This window comes from Manis pentadactyla, chromosome 9, assembly GCF_030020395.1.
Source record: "Manis pentadactyla isolate mManPen7 chromosome 9, mManPen7.hap1, whole genome shotgun sequence".
NCBI classification, from domain to species: domain Eukaryota; kingdom Metazoa; phylum Chordata; class Mammalia; order Pholidota; family Manidae; genus Manis; species Manis pentadactyla.
Window position 1 is genome coordinate 40,138,222 of NC_080027.1, and position 20,142 is coordinate 40,158,363.

A 20,142-nucleotide genomic window follows, 5' to 3' on the forward strand; every position below is an offset into this window, starting at 1 on the left:
AGCCCTGCCTCACATTCTAGTGTAGGAGACATATCTCAGATCTTCCATTCTAATCCTGAGCCTTATATCTTATGAATGGTGCTATTAAATCAACTTCTTTCAACTCTTTGTCTAGCTCCCAGATACATGTTGAGCCCTTTAAGTATCAGAACCATGTCCAGCACTTTCTTAAACAAATCACAGGCTATGCACACAGTAACAAATGCGTGCAAAAAATATATATAGCAGTTTGGGGACAAGGATGAAGTACCTCATCAACATTAAGTAGGAAAGTAAAGCATGACCTTTAACAACAAGACCAATCACTGTCCCTCTTTGCAGGGCCCCAGAAACAAGGCATACTGAAATGCTTTCCTACTCACTGAATCGATCTAATCCCTAAAGCAGTATAGCTCAACCTGTTTCCCGACTCAGGTGGCATCTATCCAGCTGCCTGCTAGGCATCTACCTTTGGCTTTATAGTGGACAACTCAAACTTCACATGTCCAAAACAAAACTCTTATTTCCCCTGCTCCATACCAATACAACTACTTGTCCCCCAGTCAGTAAATGGCACAATTAATCCACTTCTCAGGTCAAAATTTTTTGAGTCATGTTAACTCCTCATTTTCTCTCATATTTCACAACCAAGTCATTGGCATTATCTTGTCTTGTCTCACACCCCTAGAATGTAAGCGCCACAACCAGTTTTACTCACTGCTATTGCCCCAGGGCCCAGAAGAGTACCTCGAATACAGTAGGTTATTAATAAATGGATAAATCACCTAATAATGAGCTCAAAGAAGAGAAAGAGAGAATAAGAGAGAGAAAAGAGGCACAATTAATGATTTTTTCTTTAAATGACCTACTTCTCAAAATGTAAGTGGTTTTCCTAACTCCCTTAAGGAATTCATTACTTATTCCCCCAGTAGTCTGCAACACCATGTTCCCCTATTGTAGTAGTTGGCAAGCTGGGCGAATTTGCTTTCTAGGGGACATCTGGCAATGTCTGGAAACATTTTTAGTTGCCACAGTTGGGGACAGTGTCCCCCTGGCAACTTATAAGTAGAGGCCAGGGATGATGCCAAACACCCTACAGTGCACAGTAGAACAGCCCCCTACAACAAAGAATTATCCAGCTCAAATGTCAACAGTGTCAAGATTGAGAAACTCTGATGTATTGTATTGTGTCCTCTCAGTTAAAATACTGTCCCTAAAGGGGACAGTGGTATTGTGTTATTTATCTGTGTTCCTACACCTAAAAAAGTAATTAAATCTGAACTATCCATTTCTTCCAAAACGATAGAACATGGAAAAACAGATTATAGGGCATACCAGCTACCTCCTTTCTTCAAATTTTATCAAAGAAAAAGAGGAAAGGGAACTAACATTTACTGGCTATTGTGTGCCAGACATGTAACAGACACTACCCTTATATAATCCCCTCAAAAATGTATAAGATAGGTTATTATTCCTATCTTTCAGAGGAGAAATTTAAGGTTTAAGAGGTGATTAATTTCCCTGAAGTGACATAGCAAAGCCAAAACACAAACCTAGGTCAGAGTCTAAAGCTCAAATCTGTTCCTTATTCATAGCAAAATAACAGATAGATCAATGGGACAATCCTAAATACTGGATAAAGATGACAATTTAAGTCAGTGAGATAAAGGATGGATTACTTTACAGTGCTATGACATGCTACTTCAAACCAAGGAATGAAAACAAAAGTTTGAAATGTAAAAAATAAAACATAAAAATACAAAGAAAATACTACATTTATAACGTAATATTTTAACACTTATATTATGCTTACTATGTTCCAGACCGACTTTTACCTGCTTCAATCCTCATAACAACCCTAAGAGATAAATACTATTTTTACCCTCATCTTACAGATAAGGAACTTACAGTACAGGGAGGTTGAGTACCTGGCCTAAGTTCACAATTATTAAGTGGCAGAACCAAAATTCAAATCCAAGGAGTCAAATAAGATGACGCTATCTCTAGAGACTGTGCCCTTACCTCTTATGCTGGGCAATTAAAAGTGAATATATATAAAATCATGGTCTACCCTAAGCAGGACTCTGAAGACAGTTACCATAAAGACATAAATTGATGGGTTTTATTATCTATAAATATTAAATGCCTGTATGTCAAAAGACACCATAAATAAACAATAACCAATAAGCTAGAAAAAACTATCTGTAAGATACATGGCAAAGGATCAATAATATAAAAGGAGCTCTTACCAACAAAGAAAAAAATTCACACTTAGAAAAGTGGGCAAATGCCATGAAGAATGGCCAACATGAAAAAGTGGTCAACCATGATTAATCAAAGGAATGCAAATTAAAATAACAATGAAATACCATCTCTCAAATTGGTAACACTTAAAAAAATCTTCTAATAGTATTGGCAGAGTATGTCAAGTCAGATTGGTAGAAAAGAAAGAGTAAACGCCATTTTAATCAATGGATATGGCCCAGTGGTCAGTCAATTAATAACAAAAAGCCAGTTAAAGTAGGAAATAAAAAAAAAATGATACATAAATATCTCCATTTTATTTCAACTCAAATATATAAATGTACATAAAAATTCACTAGTCTTTTCTTTAGTCCACTGATTACTACAAGGAAGTTTCACACTGACTTTTTTGTGATAAACTATAACCAAAAGGCACAATTCATACCTTCCAGGTTTTTTAAAGTAAGGCAAATCTTCATTTAAACTTACAAAGAAATTTAAGAGAAAAAATTCATTTAGGGCTTTTTAAAAATCTTTTTCCTAAAAATTTTTCATCTATCTTGCATACATACTATAAGAGAAGTTAAAAAAAAAAAACTCTTTGTCATGTCTATGCAAAGCAATCAACTTAGTTTTCAAAGATAAAATCACTTTGCCTTTTCACATTCCCATTTCATTAGTTAAAAATACTTAATCAAATGACATACTTTCGAAAACAATGTAACTGGCATCGTAACTGACTTCTGGCAAGCATTCAACTTAACCTACAGTACCAGAAGTTTGCAGACTCAGAGAAGAGCTTATAAGCTGCAATGTGCTGTGGGTATCAGTCACTATGTTTTACAGAGAAAATGCAGAGCAACTGTTGACTCAACACATCAATTAAGTGTAGTAGATTAGAATAGTTGCCTGTGACTTGGCAACTCAACTTTTACGAATATATTCTAATTTCTTCCTACCTTTGTGAGCAAAGGGTTAGCTAAAAGTATACAATCAAGATATGAAATCATGAAATCAGAAATATCTGAGTCTCTGGATATCCAATGTAAGATTGGAGAAACAAATTATAGTAAAGTCATACAGTAGAATACTGTGCAGCTCTTTAAAGTATAGACAGATGACAGAATGATGTACATAATATACTATTAAGAAATAAAAAGCAAGTTATAAAATATCAATGTAATCTATAAACCTATTTTAATAAAATATTTAAAGAAAAAGATTGGGAAGATCAAATAAAATAATAAAGCTTAGCATGATGCTGGCACACTGTAAGCCATCAATAAACATTAGCTATTACTACTATGATTATATTTAATAAGGTTATATAACAAAAGTTCACAACAGTTATCTTTAGATTATAGAAATATGAGTAATTTTCACTTTCTCTTATATTCCCTAAATTTTCATCACTAAATATATTTGTTTGCAGTAAGGGTAAAAAATAGCTATTTTTAAAAATATACCACACAATAAGAAGTGGTACATTTCATACTTCATCAGCTGTGTTACTTTACAACGTAAAGTAAATGAAACACCCATTAATTAAGAATATGTTTAGAGCACTAGACAAGCAGATAAAATAAAAAATGAATACTTTTACATTTTCTCCTCATTTTATCAAAATACTTACACTCTTTGCATGAATCCTGGAAAAAGTGGTGTATGGTGCCAGAAACTTTGAAGATGCATTTTCCTTTGGACATGAAATATGAATGCTTTTCTAAACAGAAAAGGAAATATGAAACCCATCAGCAAAGTTACTCCAATGGAATTAAAGCCTCTTAAAGAAAACATGAGGATGACAAGAAATTCTCATCCTTTAAGTGTACCTTCTAATTCTCCTTCCCCAGCCTACAAAATTATCATTCCACTATTATAGATCAGCAGCCCTTTTACTACAGAAGGTTACAATGTAATCTGGTATTGCTGAAATGCCATTATATTTTTATGTTGAAGTAAACTGTCCTATAGAAGACACGCAACAATAAGGCGCAAGTAGCAAACATGAGAGCATTAATTTTTAGAAGAAAATCTAATACTAGTATTCCCAATTAGCAGTGAGGCAAAGAACAGGATCAAGAGATGTAAGGAAAGAAGGTCTAAGGGACTAGCCTAAATTTAAATTCGCTGCCTGTAAGAAATTTCAGAAAAAATATTGGTCTACTGACATCTACAGTCACCAGAGGACATCAGTAAGGTAATTTATGGTAGACATACGTGTAGGCCCTGGCCAGGCTTACAGTGCCCACTCCTACCTCAGACTTAAACTGCCTTTACATAATTGTAGACTGGTCATCATCACATAGCTACCGTATGATTCCCCATGTGTTTTGCCTAGTCGTTAATCACATAACTTTCAGCCATTGTAGCAAGATAACACTGCTGACATAGTAAGAAATTAAATCTAGAAGCAAATGTTAAGTTCAGGGGACATGACTTGTTAAAGGTAGCCTTTGTAACCATTTGATTACGAGTATGTTGGTGTTTGAAGGTAGTATGTGTAAAGGCATAAAAGGCCTGGTAAACCCTTCCTCTTGGACTCTTGCAATATGACAATATTTTACTCTAACCAGCAAAAAACCATCACCACCACCTAAGTGTGCACATCCTATACTTGGGACATGAATGTACTTTGGAACTGCTCTAACCAAATAGCCCCTAACCTGTTATCTCTTCTGCAGTAGTACTTCAAAGCTTCTGGAAATTCTGCTAGACAATAAAAATCTTCAATAATCAAGATTTTCTAAATCTCCTTTCAAGGCTTATCTATATACAACAAGCACAGGTCCTCACAGTTAACTGGGAGGAATATTTTCAAAGTTTTAATATTCTCATCACTAAAAATCAATGTGCTCCTATTACAGGTCTTCTATTCCTTTAAAAAGGCAATTAGGATATCTATAAAACAGTTCTTTCTTAGCCAGCATATACAGGCCTGGCTGCCTGCAGGCCTTGCAGTAAATGAGTTTCTGCTTCTAACTGCATGACAAAGACCATACAGCTGCAAGAGAACTAACCTGGATATGGAATTACCTCCTGTACCCAAAACCAAAGGGCCAGCTAAACTCTCCTGGCTAAATATTCATACCAGCAAGGAGCTCCAAGAGTTTAGTGTTCAGGCATCTATAAGAATTGGGTTTGCTCTCAGAAGACTCAATTTCTTTGGGACTAATTATGTGCAAAATTTCAAGAAACAGTGGTTTTCTCCTACTCTTATCAGCTGGGCAAACCAACCTTTAACCCATAATCAAACTGTGGAAGAAGACAGATGTTAAACTACTTCCAATGTAAGCAGCAAAGAATCATGCTGTTAATGAAAATATTTTAAAGAAAAGCTGAAAGAGATATCAAAACAGACAAAATTTGGAGGGGGAAAGTGTGAGTATTCCACACTAAGATAAAATTCAAAGTCAAATTTTTTATTCTTCACAGTTAAGTATGTAAGCATAATCTACCATTTAATAGAACCATGTAGCAACATAAATTAGTGAAGTGACTCATGGCAGCTAGGAAACAAATGAATGTTCAACCATTAGCACTTACTGTCTGACCCAGCAGGTACGCATGGCAGAAATTGGCAATGGTGGAAGAGATAAGGATTGTATCAGGGCCTACATACAAAGGGAAGAAAGGAAGTCAGCACCCAGGCCGTGGATGGATATAGGCAAAACACCTGGGAAAAATGCAGGCTTCCAAGGTGCTGTGATACTTAAAGTTGATAGAACTGGGCTTCAAGTCTGATATATGATCTAACTAGCTTTGATTATTAGGGTTAATTAACTTCCCTGAGTCTACTTGCTCATCTGCAAAATAGAAATGTGAAATGTTAGTCCCAAAGGATTGTTACGGTAAAACAACAATACTCACTTTTGTAATATTTTAGTTTCATTAATATGAAGTCTCACTCCCCAATAAAGCCAGACTATGAGGTAGAGTATCACCTCTATTTTATACATGAGGAAACTGAAGATCAGAGAACTAAGTTATTTGTCCAAAATCATGTTGCTAGTAATGTCGGAGTTAACTAAGACTTGGACTGAGATCTTCTGACACTCTCTACCATACCATAACTGTTCATGAAAAAAATTTATAATATATATAACATGTAGCTTATTACCTTGCACAGAGGGCAATGAATAAATATTTGCTAAAAATCTTATGTAAAAAACTAAGTATTCTCTATTCTTATCAGTATACCTGGAATATTTTACAACTAAAAAAATTTAAATATACAAAAAAAGAGAAAAAAGAAAGGCTGGTTTACTCTTTGGGAATCATCTCCCAGAGCATACTGACTACAGCCATCACAGTGAGTAAGGAAGGTCAGATCCTGGATTCTGCAACATGTAGTTTGGCCATCTACTTACCTCAAAGACCAATGAGAAAAACTATTAAGTACTATCGATGTCCATCTTCTCCGTGGCCTTGCCAGACACACTGTAAGGCTATGCCATCCAGTCTGGTAGGTACTAGTCACATGAGGCTACTGAGCACTTGAAATGTAGCCAATGTAAAGGAGGAACTAAATTAATTTAATTTAAACTCTTCAAATGGATTCAGTTATTGGAAAACCTCTCACATATATTTGGGACTATTAGGGTATGTGAATCTATATTCTTAGCTGTAAATTTCATAAAATCTAAATACATACATACCAAGTATTTCCAATAAAAAATTAAAGAGTCTGAACTGAAATGTGCTGTAAGTGTAAAATATACACATGATCTCAAATAAGAAAAATGGAAAGTAAAATATTTCAATAATTATTTAATATTATAGGTTGAAGTAATATTTTAGATATATTGGGTTAAGTAAAATATATTATTAAAATTAATTTCACCTGTTTCTTTTCACTTTTCTTTTTACTTTTATGTGGTTACTAGAAAATTTAATATTACCTATGTGGCTTACCTTATTTATCTACCAAACAGTAATGGTAAGGTAAGTAAGAGGAAGTTAAAGTGCATCTAAAAGTACAGGTAACTACAAAAGAAAAATAAAACTTTTGACATGCAAAGGCAGTAAAAACTTTGATTATTGTACAAATGAAATGGAGATAACACAGACATACAGATAATAGTACAAATATTCAAAGTAGACATACAAGAAAATAAAAACCTACCTTGTTTATTTCATTCACAATAAATCCTTCTGAAGCTGTAACTTCTGGGATGCCATTCAGGCCAATCCCTTGACAAGTTAGGCTGCCATACAAAGTTGGTTTCCCTATATAGCACAAAAGAAGCATGTCTCAAAAAATAAGAATTTAACATTGTTCTTCTTGAAGACCCAATTCAGGCATCTGTATAAACGGTAAGAAATTGACTCACAAAAGAAAAGCAGGTACTTGTGTTAAAGGTGAGGTGAAGGTGACAGAGCACTAGCCTAAGCATACCTCACTGGGGTGGGAAAAAAAGCAAAGGGCTAAAAGCTAGGAACAAAGATTTAGAGATGTAATTTAGCATTTGTAGAGAAAGCCATTAGAGTACTCTCAACCTCAGTTTTACTGCCTGGAAAATGGAATTCTTTCAGGATTAAAGGTGAAGATCAACATGCATATGTATATTTATCCACCGTACATACACATAGCTTCAGTAATCTGGAAATTTTGCTCAAATGGAGCACTGCTTTTGTAGTGATACAGCCTAAATAAGATATACACAAAAACATGCACAGATCATGGAGTAGAGTTTAAAAGGTTCTCTATTCTTCTTCTGTCCTTACACACACTTCTGAAACAGCCCCTAACACACTGTTTACATGTCTGACCTCCCTATTAGACTATTTGAGACACCAGCAGGATGCTACAAATGATTCAGTAAATAACTTGCACCAAACTGAAATTTTAAGAGTAAGAGGGAAGTAGAAACCAGAATGGCTTCACAAAGAACAAGAGGGCTTTCTAGAGGGTGGGACCTGAGTAGGGCCTGGAAAGATAAGATGTAGGCTGAAGTTAGAAAGACAGGGCTAGGCAGAAGATAGGGAAGGGCAACTCCAAGCCAGGGAGGGGCATGATAAGAATTTTAAATTATGTATCAGAAAGCATAAGGGGGAAAGGAGACATCAGTTAATATATCAATTTGGTTACAACAGTCAAAGGAAATGAAGTTGAAGGATATTAATGGAGGAACTCACAATCTATTGTAGAACTCTGGACTAGAGAAAATCCAGTGAAGAAGCTTTCAGCAGGGAAGTGATATGAAGTGCTAGTTCAGAGAGATGCCACAAAAAATAAGATTGTGAGAACTCTGCTTTTTGTCCCACTCCACGATTCCCTCCTGGCTTCACAAGCTGCCATTTGAAGTCTGGTCCTCATACCATCATTTCAACCAGTCTTCTACCAGCAGCCTCAAAATGACCTCTCTACATTCCTAGTCACTGAAGTGATCTCAATTTTGGATTTTGGTCTATAATATAGACCTGGGATTAACCCAAACATTCACCTTGTATATTCCTACATGCAGGTTGCTAAGTGCTGCTTCAGAAAAGGACCTAACTATGCTGACTGACACCACTACGTGCCTCCAAAGACAGCACAGTCTTGTGTCCTTTTGTCCCTTCTATTCCTCATGGCAGCAAATTCTCATGACAAATATCCTGCCATCAAAATCTTCTTCCTTCAAAAGAGCCAAAAAATGGAAACAACTCAAATGTCCTCAAATGATGAATGGGTAAAAAAATGTGATATATCCACGCAACAGAAAAGGGATGAAATACTATTAAATATCACAAAATGGATGAAACTTTAAAATGTTATGCTAAATGAAAGAAGTCAGACACAAAAGGCCATGTTTTATATGATTCCATTTATACAAAATGAAAAGAATAGACAAATCCATATGGAAAGTCATTTAATGGTTGCTAAGGGCTTGGAGTTGGGGAGAATAGAAAATGATTGCTAATCAGTTAAAGGGTTCCTTTTTGGAGGGATGAAAATGTGCTTAGATAGTGGTGACAGAGGCACAGCTCTGTGAATACACTAAAATTCAATGAATTAAAAAGGTGAACCTTCTGGTAAGTGAATTATATCTCAATAAAGTTTTCTTTTTTTAAAAAAAAATCATAATTGTACCTAGCACATAGAAGTGTGAGAAATAGAAATAATATATATTTAATATCCAACACATTTTATTTCAATAAAACTGTTGTTTAAAAAAAAATAATCCACAAACCTCTTTCTTAAGGGCTGGCACCACCTCCAACATCACAAAGAAAACTGAGGCTATCAGACACTCAACATCCCATGTCCACGGCTATGCACTTATCTGTACCAGCACCGACCCTCACCTTCTTTCATCTTAGTCTTTTAGACTTAACTGAACATACTTCTCTCTCAGCCAAGACACTGGTTTTTCAGTTAGTACTTCTCTCCTCTACCTATAACCTGTATTTTAATTGCTCTCCAATTAGTTCCCATCTTTAAAAATAAAACAAAACCCTTGGCTATGAGAACTTTTAGCTCCCATCCTCTCTTCTATGCAGCACCAATTTCCTCAAAAGTAGACTATTTAAAACTCTGTTTCTTATAGAAATAAACTATATTATAAAAAGATATCAAGTATCTGAAAATGAAAAATAATCAGTAAAATTAAACTTTCTCACAAATCAAAAAAATCTTTTTATTTTGAATGATACACTAACTGCAAATGAACAGATGGAAATAACCCACAAGTGCCATTCAAAGGAAAAACTAAAAGGACTTGGGAGTTATCTGAAAACGGCAGGGTGAAGTGACTAGGTTTTTCACTCTAATGCCTAAAATGATGGTAACTTAATTAGAAAATCAAGAAAAAGAACCTATTTAACAAGAGAAGTGCTCAACCTGGTTTTGAATTTGATAAAATCAAGATAACAGCAAGAGCTTCAAGTAGAAATGTCTAGCAGGCAACTCTTCAATCTCTGCTTGAACTTCAAGAGGTCAGCGATGGAGCTGCAGATCTAGGAATCATCATAAGGAAAGTCAAAATGAAGCTACGAAATTGCTTAGAATACAATATATGGCTAAGGGACTGATCAAGATGCATCACCAATGTCTCCATGAATAAGCCTGTGGCTTCCAAATTGAAAACCAATCTAAAGGCTTTCTACCGGAATGGAAGGACTGGAATGACATTAGTACAGTACAGACTGGCCAAGAGCATTTGAAGACTACAGCATTGTGCAAGGAGTATGGGCCAGGAGAAAGTAGGGAGCTCTCTTCTAGGGGCAGTAATTCCCTTTTTTCTAAAGAGAAGGCATACAGCTTTATGGACATTACCTGGGGGGTGACAGCTCAGCCAGGCCTCCCCTTCATCCTTCCTATGAAGAGAGACAAAAGCCTAATTAGGTTCACACAGTGCTAAAAAGGATGCCACTAGTGTAAGGGAGAAAGATCGTATAATTTCCACTTTGGTCATAGTACTTAGACATGACTTAGTCTAACATCTTATCCAGATGTAGGTTATTCTAAGACAAATTCTATTTATTGAAGAAATATTTGTGAATTTTTAAATACATAGATGTCTGTCGGTTAAAGGAAAGCTGAAATAGTTAATCAATAGGGAGTTCACTATTCAATTAGAGCTACACAGTTTTGAAAAATCAGTATTTTATACTTAGATATGTATTGGGATTATTTTAACCAGGCCCTGTGCTGGGCATCATGCATAATAGTATCATTAATCCTCACAACTTAACAAGATACCTTTTATTATCCTCATGTTAAAGATAAAAAACCTAAAGCTCAGAGAGAAGTATCTTGGCCAAGGTCACCCAGCTATGATGCGGGTATTGAAACCTGGGATAGTACACAATGTCTGTGTTCTACACCTCACTCTGTCTTTACATGTTTCAGAAAGCACCTATCCAATAAATCCTTACCTCATCACCCTAACATTTTTAGAGTATAGTGGAAAGGACCTAGGCTTTTAGATAGAAAAATCTACGTTAACAGCAACTCTCTAACACTTACTAGCTGCAAGACCTTGGGCAAGTTACTTTCTCTGATTCTGATCCTGCATTCTTTATTCACAGACACCTGATGGTCCTTAATAATTGTCAGTGTTCTTCCGTTATTACATACCACACATTCTGTGCTAATATAATTAATGTGTATTTTAGCCCACCTAGCAAGGTGTAAGTTTCTTAAATGCGCAAAGCTGTGTTTTATTCATCTTCACCACTGTTTTCAATTTGAAATACCCTTATTAGTAATAACAGTTGCCATTCGTGCCATTGCTGTACTCATTCTGGTGACTAGAATAATTTGGGCAGTATATGAACAATAAACGTTAAATTCGTAATTTGCTGTGCATTTGCAATTAAGCTGTAAGCTTCTTGAAGGCAGGTACCACTTTTTAAATTAAGAATACACATTTGAATTTCACCGAGCATAGAGCCTGGGGGCCGAGGAGGATATAAAGATTCCATCATAAACTCCAAGATAACGTGGTGGTGGCTGAGCACCAGGACTTTGGCAAACACCTGACAATCAATAAATATTCGCCAAATGACTCTAACTCCTCGACCAAGAGTGTTCTTGCCGCCCAGTTTCCCTTTCTCCAGTTCGCTGATCTTAGTCTGACTCTGGGATCACACAGCGCATTTATGTTCCCTTGGCCTCAGGACAGCTCTTCTAAGAGTGAAAGACAATGACTATGGGGTTTGGGACTTCTTTTTTCTAAACCATTAATAAGGTGACCCCTATGGATATCCCGGACTGGACACGACCCTCTCTCTTAAACGCAAAGACAACATCCGCCACCCGCTTCCTCCGTCCCTGTTCTGTGCCTGGAGTCACCTGACGGCTTGGGCCCAGTCGCTCTGAATCCTCAAAGGTGCCGACATCTTGGCCCCTCCCCCATCAGCCCGCCTCTTCCGCTCTCTCCCGGAAGTGGATCTTCCAATGGGGCTGCGGTGAGGTCAGAGGCAGGATCTAGGGAGACCACCAATGAAAATGCGCAGTGGGTCCCTATCCTCCCACTTCCGTGCGTGCGCACTCCCCCGAAGGAGGCTGGTGTCTGGCAGGACGGTCGGAAGAATTCCAACTGCTTGCAGGATGGGCGCCGCCGTGTAGCAGTGCACCTTCAGATCCTCCTGCCCTGCCTGTTAGGTGAGCACCACGTGCCGCATCCTTGTGCGGTGGAGCGTAGCGGCCCGGCGAGAGTGCGGCGGGTGCGAGCGCGCGCATGCGTCGTCTCCTTTAGGTGGGAGAGGATCCTTAAAAGGATTTGGACGTTTGAATTTCTCTGCTTTCCCATCCTTTCCACGCCTTCCTAGTCTAGGCGGACTTCCACGATCTAGCTGCGGCACATTTAGCCTACCCTGATCTCTCGGCAAGGGTCTTCTTACTCCTGGGGACACTGAAGCCGGAATGTGGTGGGCAAAGTGCAGTAGCATATACTGAATCTTGTAGCGCAGGCACTTTTCATTGTCATGTTAATCCTTATATTTATTCTGCGAGTTAAATATTCTAAGGAGGAAGGCGTGGTGAAGGTATTCGAACACGGATTTCTTGGCTTAGTATCCAAGGCGGTTTTCACCATGCTTGCCCTAAGAGGTGTGCCCCTTGACTTTAAAACATTCACAGTGTATTAAGGAAGAGGACACGTACAGTAATAGAACTATCATTTATTGAGCTCTTTGGACATACTCGGCTTCTTACAAGTGATAAGGAATTTAATGTCCTAAAATTAAGTGACACAAGGGCCAGAGAATGGGATGAGAGAGGTAAGGTAGTCAGTAACTATAGGCAGTAACCAGAAACTCCCCGAAGTCTTTTCAACAATTATCTAGAACGTCCCCAGAACCACTGCATCCCTCCTGCTCCTTCCTGAGTGTGAAGAGTGCCTGTTCATCATCAACAACCAATCCATGAGCCTTCTCTATGGAATAACCGCCTATCCCTGGACTTGTCCCACTTATAGCCAATGTAAATTTAAAGATCTTTCTTTCCTTGAGACCTCTTAAAAGTGTCCCCTGTTGAGTCTGGTGGACAAGTTGTTTCTGTTGACTGGCCTTGCTGCTGCTGTAGCAGAAACTTCCTGTTGCGGGGCTCCATCCGTTTTCTGGCCAGCATCTGTAAAGGCTCAATTACCCTTTTTAATTCAGAGGTCTCTTGGTCTCTAGAGTTTTTGATTTGTCAAATGCATTATCTCATTTGGTCTTCAACAATCCTGTGAGGTAGATTATTTTTTCAAGGGAGATAGTGAAGTGATTTGCTCAAGGAAACGAGAATTTGGAGAAAGTAGTAAGTAACAAAGCTAGGTTTCCAATCCAAGTCTGTTTTTAAAGCCCATTTCTCCCTTTCTTTAGATTGTACTGTTTCCAAAACAAATGAATGTTGCTTAGTGCTCTGGACTGCTTAAATCCTTCTCTTTTGCATTCTCCATTTCTCTCTAAATTCCTTAACATGGCTAACAAGGTCTTGCTATGATCAGATACTTTCCCATCTTGCCAATTTCATTTTTGTCCTGTTCTCCTCATACTCTATTCTCCAGTCATACAAAATTTTCAGGTCCTCTCTTGTCAAATTCTGTCCCAGCCCCCCACCCTGCTCTTCCATTGGCCAGAAATATTCTGCCCATCTCTGGCTAGCTCATATTCATCCTTAAAGTCTCAGTTTAGAAATCACTTCCCCCGGGATGCCTTCCCTGCTTTTTCCTGCAATGTCTGAAGTGTAGGTATCCCTTCACTGTGTTCCCCAGTCTTAGCTAGCTATACACTGTGTAGTAAACTGCCTATTCATTTGTCTAGATAGTAAACTCCATTAAGGCAGGAACTGTATCTGTGTTGGTCATTCCTGTATCCTCAAGTCTGGTATGGTATCTGATACATGATAAGTAGTCATGATCATTTGTTGAATGAATGAGAGACACAGGAAAGGCACTAAGGAGTCCTAACTCCTATAGAGCCTATCATGGCAAAATTTATGCAGAGGCTGAGGTCATTTGTCTTCAAACCTTTCTTATATTCCTTCTGTAAGCTACATTCTGCTGGGTGCTCTGAAGCAGATGATCTTGGGAAGACATTCTAGGCGTATAGACCTCACATAAGCACTCTTACTTCACCGACTCATCTCTTGCCTGGCCCCTGCACACACTATGCTATAACCATACTGACTCTTTCCATTCCTTCTATGTGTCAAACTCTATACATATTTGGGTACTTTTCCAAGTGTTAAACTGTTCTTTTCCAGCCATAGAATAAAGCCAACAGGAAAAAAGAAAAGAGATTAATTATTTTGGGGTGGATCAGAGAGAACATCTCCAAAAAGGTGACCATTCGCCTAATTCAAATTCTATTAGCAGAATTTATTCAACTTCTTTAGTGTTGTGTTAAGCATTTTCACATATTTTATCTCATTCCTTTCAGTTCAAACCGTTTTTGCAGGACTGCTCTCTGCCAGGCCTAAGTCTGGGGGCACCAAGGTGAATCAGGCCCAGTATCTGTACTGACATGAGCTGACAGCCCCCAAGCAGAGATAGATGCATAAATAGGCTACAACAGTACAGTTTGCTTAATGTTGCTTATAGTGGAGGGACCTCATAATCATATCCTTATTCTAACCTTTACCTCTGTTGATGTTCTAGAGATTCCCAAAGATGTCAACTCAAGGCCATAGCTGGGCCCAGCAGGTGAGAAAGGAGGATGAAGAAGACCCACTGGACCAGCTGATCATCCGCTCTGGCTGTGCTGCTTCCCACTATGCGGTGCAGGAGTGCATGGCCCAGCACCAGGACTGGCGACAGTGCCAGCCACAGGTGCAGGCCTTCAAGGACTGCATGAGTGAACAGCAGGCAAGGCGTCGGGAGGAGCTGAAGAGGAAGAAAGAGCAAGGCAATGCCCACTGCTGAGACCCCACACCACCTATCCCCAGAGGACAGCCCTGCAGAAACTAGCACCCAGAGAAATCATGAGGGGAAGAAGTCCTCAACAGTGGAAGGGTGGGTCAGGAGATGTAAAACTCAGGGATAATCTTTGGGACTTGGGTTGAGAGGCAGGGAACTGTGGGTTTAGACATTACTGCCATACAGAGCTCATGTTTTCATGGCAAGATTCCCACACATCCTCACCCATCTTGTTCCACCTATATTAAATATTGCCAATATTTGCCAAGTAAAACAGTGGGGCTAAAGGATGCTCTCCTACCCTACAACTTGGGTCAGCCTCAGTGTGCCAAGTATGGAGCTGAATTCATGGACATTTAATTTTAAAAGTAAATTCACAATATAAAGGTAAACTGGCTATCCAACCAGGTCTTCACTTATTGAGGCATTGGTTCAACAATAGCAAGTTTTGCTGAGATCTTCCCTTGTGCCAGGCACTATGTTGTAAACCGATATGATGAGTAATATGAACCTGCTTTCAGATTACTTAGTCTGGTTTGGAAGAAAGAAATAAAACAACACTAGGACAACTAACTAATTCCTGACAGTGATACAAGTGCCTTTACTTTTGTTGGTTCTGGATGTTTCATTCAGGCTAATGAAAAGAAGAAAACATACTGAGTGATTCTTAAATGCCAAAATGTTGAATTAAAAGATGCAGTTCTGACCTCAACACTCCCAACCCAGTAAACACACTGTCTGACCCTTAAAAAGTACATTTAACATAAAATCATATTTTCAGCTTTTGAAAAATGAAGACGCTGTCAACCTGAAGCTTATGTTCCTACTTGACGACAATTTGCTGGAGCTTTATAACGATACCTCTTATAGGTGGCTGTACTCTCCAGGTCATAACAGTTGCCACCACTGATCGTTTTTCTGACATGGAACTGTATTACCCATTCTATTAACTTTCTGCCTAGGCTTGTTAAGCATTTGAGAATGGAAAGGGATTTGGGAGAATGATTCCTGTCATAGAAGCTGGAAGGAAACAGGTTATATGCTTTCATCATTATCAGTAACATTTTTTAAGCAGCTATGTATAATCACAAATCTGAAGTATAGTAGGCCCTAAAACTATTTTGTATTGATATTTGGGGAGAAGGTATGAGGAATAACCAGTTGTTAAAGCAATAAAATTCAATTGAGCCTTCAAGCAGAAGGGGATGACTGGGTTATAGACATAAGCCTCTGTGGGGCCATGTGTGTTCAGTGCTTTGGGTCATCAGAGGAGCAATGTGGACTGAAGCTCGTCAGCAAAAATCAAAGGAGTTGAGTTTAACCTTCAAAGATAAAGTAGATGTTAACCTATTTATGAATAGAAAGGATTACCATCACCAACAAAAAGTTCCTAGAAGTCAGTAAGAAAAGGCAAACAGCCCAACTGAAAGTGAACAAGGTTAAAGTATTATTAGCTCATTCTATTCTCAAAAATTTTAAGTGTTTATAATGTCCAGTATTGGGCATGGAGAGGAATAGATGCATTCACACTATTGAAGGGACCATAAATTAGTGAAGCTTTTGTGGGGCAATTTTGTGGAATTTTAAAATAGTTTTAATATTTATACAGCAATTCCTCCTTTAGGAGTCCTCTTAAATATATTTTTACAAGATGTATTTACTATTATCTACATTGCAGCATTGTTTCCAATAGTGAATAAATGGTCATGATGTAAAATTCCATCAATAAGGACTATTTGCTTATATATTCAAGTCTTATATATTCAAGTCTAGAATACAAGAATGTGTTCTATATATTAACTTGTGTAATTAAAATAGAAATAATAGGCCATGAGGGCAGAGATTCTAGCAGAGAAGGACCGTAGAAGAAACAGTGGTTTCCAAAGCAGCTAAGTGGAAGGAGCAACTTTTGCAGGACTCCAGCTCTAACAGGGAGCTAACTCGGTGGGCCACAGAATCTGGGCAAAGAATGCTCTCTTGCCACCCAAACCTGTTTCTGCAAGTAAATGGGGACAATTCCTATTTAATAGGCATACTACACATTAAATGAGGGGTAATATGTAAATACCTAAAAATAAAAACTTAGCATTTATTGAACTATTATAACTAATATTTATGGAGCATTTAACACAGGCTCTCTGGCTCTAGAGTGTGCTATCAATCCCCATGATATATTGCTTTAAAATGCCACCATGCCTCTTACTAGCTGTGTGATTTGGGGCAAATTTTTTAACATCTCAGAATCTTTAGTTTTGAGTAAAAATTACCTTCCTCATAGTCCTCAAAACTAGTAATTGTAGACTTTCCACAGAGTTTTTGAAACAATGAGTTAATATTGGTAAAGAGCTAAGAAGCTCTCTGGTACACTGCATTCACTAAATGTTAGCTATCATTATCATTGTAGGCTATAGTCACCGACCTGAGCCACATTTTCTTATTTAATTCTGGTAACAGTCCATTAACTCCACTCTACAGAGGAAGAAATAAAGGTCAGGCTGGGGATCAGACTCGAGTGGTATTACTCTAAAGCCTATGATGGCCTTTGCTTTGTGCTCTCTCACAAGCATCCAGTACCTAGTATGGTGCTTAACACACAGTAAGTCACATGTGACAGTAGTCACATTTACTATATAAATTTACCTTTTTTTTTAGTGTTTTACAAAATGGAAATTAACCAGCGCAGGTTGTGCACAGTATTCTAGACTAGCGTGTTTTTTTTGTCATTCAGGTCTGGAGCCCACAGCCACAGAGCTGGAGTTTAAGGTGCTCCACGCCTATCCATATACAATCTACACCTACCTCTGCAGGGAGGCTTAGTGCCAGGAATGAGGAGAGACCTCAGCCAGGTGCACCCCTTGGCTAGGCCTTGGCAGACTCCTAACTTGGTTCTTCTCTGCAAGGACTTTGGCTGAGGACTTGGCCTGTGCTCAGCACAAAGGTGCACTGTAATTGTGTTATTAGATGAGTAATAAGATACTCCTCCCACTCTCCCTCCCTCAGGTAGAGTTGCCAGACTAAGTCCTTGGGTTGCTGACAAGAAATCCAAAGAGAACTGGAGCAAGTCCAGTTTGAAACATTCCATTTTCCCACTATATTGAAGGCCAGGGCTCCCTGCTCTGCTCCAGCAGGAACTTAAAGTAAGCAGAAGTGGGAGGGATTCTTTCCTTTTCTAGCATCTATCCTCTGAACAGACTTTTCATTCTTCAGAGCCTAGGCATCCTAGGTATTCTGTCTAAACAGTGAGCTGATTACCTAAACCCAAAATGACTGAAAATGAGTTACTCCAGGGGGATTATAAGAACTAAATGAATAATTTCATAATCTTCAGGGAGACAGACATTTGAAGATAAAAACAGCCCAAAGAGATCAAAGTGTACATTGGACAAGCACAGACACACTGGCCACCTCTGTCTGCAGTGCCTCTCCAGCAGGTTTAGCTCCAGACATACTGCATGCTCAGAGCTTTCCTTCGCCAAATACAATTTATGTTGTAGAAACAGTAGGAACGAGGGGTCTCTCAGTATTGCTACAGTGTCTGAATGGCCAAAATGTCCACATTTTGTTTCTTTTTCTGCCACTAAAACATTCTCTGTCAGAATCTGCAACTGGCAATTTCCAGGGTTCCATAGTGGTGGAACAAGTCATCCTCAGCCAGAGGGAAAGGACAAAAACATGAAGCTGAGGAATCCACTGGCCTTAACTAGGAAAACTGCCCATTTGACCCAGGCATTCAGTCCTTGAAAGTTGCTGATCTACATAAAAATCATTTCTAAAAGTCTCAGTAATATCCACTGAACCAGGAATTGATGACCTGAAGCTATCTCTGGCTGTGACTGGCTAATTGGGTTACCCTGGACAGGTCTCTTTCCCTCCTGGGCAGTTAACTCATCTGTAAAATCAAGACCAAGGTTATGTATTGATGGAGCCAAAACTAGAACCCAGCTGCTCTGATCCCCAATCCATTCCCTACCCATCTCTTCTGCCTGACCCTTGTGTCTTCACAGGCAGTTCTAGGCACAGGTTAACACTAATGGGCATTCAAAACTAAAAGAGTGCCAAAGGTATGAACTAACATGTGCAACATGGACAGAACAGAATACATGACTAATGTCAGACACAAAAGGGTACTGCCTTGCCAATGGGTTTTAGCCATGGGCAAGTTCACTATGGATTCAGTGAGATCAAAGAATGAAATGGAACGTTCTTGGGGTGAAAGGGTTTATTACCTGCTTGTTCTCCTGGCAATAGGTCGACCACTGGAATTACGTCTGCATCCAACAGTCTGCAGGTCTGTAATCCTCCTTTGTCTCTGCCTTCGCCCAGAGCACTAGGCAGAGCTTTTTGTATAGTGACTCAGTCAACAATAGCTTATTGCCTACAGGAAGCAGTAGCCTAGCAGCAGGCCACTTACATCATCAAGTAGTTTAGATTCAGGTGAGAATACTGGCCATAGGAACCCCAGCTTTCCCCACAGGTACATACTGTGTATTTAAATATAGTACTTGATAGGCAAACTAATCTATGGCAACATTCATCGATGGCACTGCAAGTGAGATGAGTGGTTGCTTCTGGGAAGAATGACTGTGAAAGAATGTAAAGGAACTTTCAGGGTGATGGAAATGTTTTTTATCTTCATAGAAGTGTAGGTTTTCAAAACCGACCAAATACATAGAAGTTCTGTGTGTTTCACTATACATAATTTATACCTCAACTAAAAAAAAACTTTTAAAAATGTATGCTGAGCAAGTTTAGAAGGAACAGTAATCTGACATTTACTGAGCACTTGCCAGTCTATTATCTCCATATCAAACTCCAAAAAGGGATCATTCCCATTTTACAAATCAGAAAACTTGAGTTTATTAATGAGGTAAAAATAACTCACCTGATGCCTCAAAACTAGGAATAGCCCAGGCTTGCCTGCCTCTTCTAATATGTTGTCTCTGAGAGGGAAGGAAAGATGTTTTCAACCTAGAGCCAGGAGACTTGCCTTCCATTTGATTTCATTGCCATGTGGTCCTAAGAAATTCTGTTTCCCTTCAGACCTCACGCTAGAGGGTCAAATGAAGCTCATAATCACTTTGTAACTTTG

The 20,142-nt window shown here is 38.6% G+C and overlaps 2 protein-coding genes across 4 annotated transcripts in view; one reads left to right on the forward strand and one right to left on the reverse strand.

The window, feature by feature from the left end:
* Positions 1-12,173, reverse strand: part of PAAF1 (proteasomal ATPase associated factor 1) — a 43,997-nt gene extending 31,824 nt beyond the window's left edge. For 2 of the 3 annotated variants that reach the window (XM_036929761.2, XM_036929762.2), the window contains exons 1-4: positions 12,005-12,173; positions 10,484-10,524; positions 7,349-7,452; positions 3,857-3,946 (exon numbers count right to left, since the gene is read on the reverse strand). In XM_036929761.2, coding sequence (XP_036785656.2) covers positions 3,857-3,946; positions 7,349-7,452; positions 10,484-10,524; positions 12,005-12,051 — 282 coding nt within the window. In that variant the 5' untranslated portion in view covers positions 12,052-12,173. Of the gene's footprint in view, positions 1-3,856; positions 3,947-5,769; positions 5,838-7,348; positions 7,453-10,483; positions 10,525-12,004 lie in introns of those variants that run through there. The other variant, XM_036929763.2, reaches the window with a different exon arrangement.
* Positions 12,174-12,176: 3 nt separating this feature from the next.
* On the forward strand, positions 12,177-16,782 carry LOC118934340 (cytochrome c oxidase assembly factor 4 homolog, mitochondrial). The gene is made up of 2 exons (XM_036929769.2): positions 12,177-12,316; positions 14,796-16,782. The coding sequence occupies exon 2, from the start codon at positions 14,808-14,810 to the stop codon at positions 15,057-15,059; it is 252 nt and encodes an 83-aa protein (XP_036785664.1). The 5' UTR covers positions 12,177-12,316; positions 14,796-14,807; the 3' UTR covers positions 15,060-16,782.
* The last annotated feature ends 3,360 nt before the right edge of the window (positions 16,783-20,142 follow it).

What these genes read in the sequence shown, in the direction of transcription:
- LOC118934340 (XM_036929769.2), top strand. Translation starts at nt 14,808, where the DNA reads ATGTCAACTCAAGGCCATAGCTGGGCCCAGCAGGTGAGAAAGGAGGAT.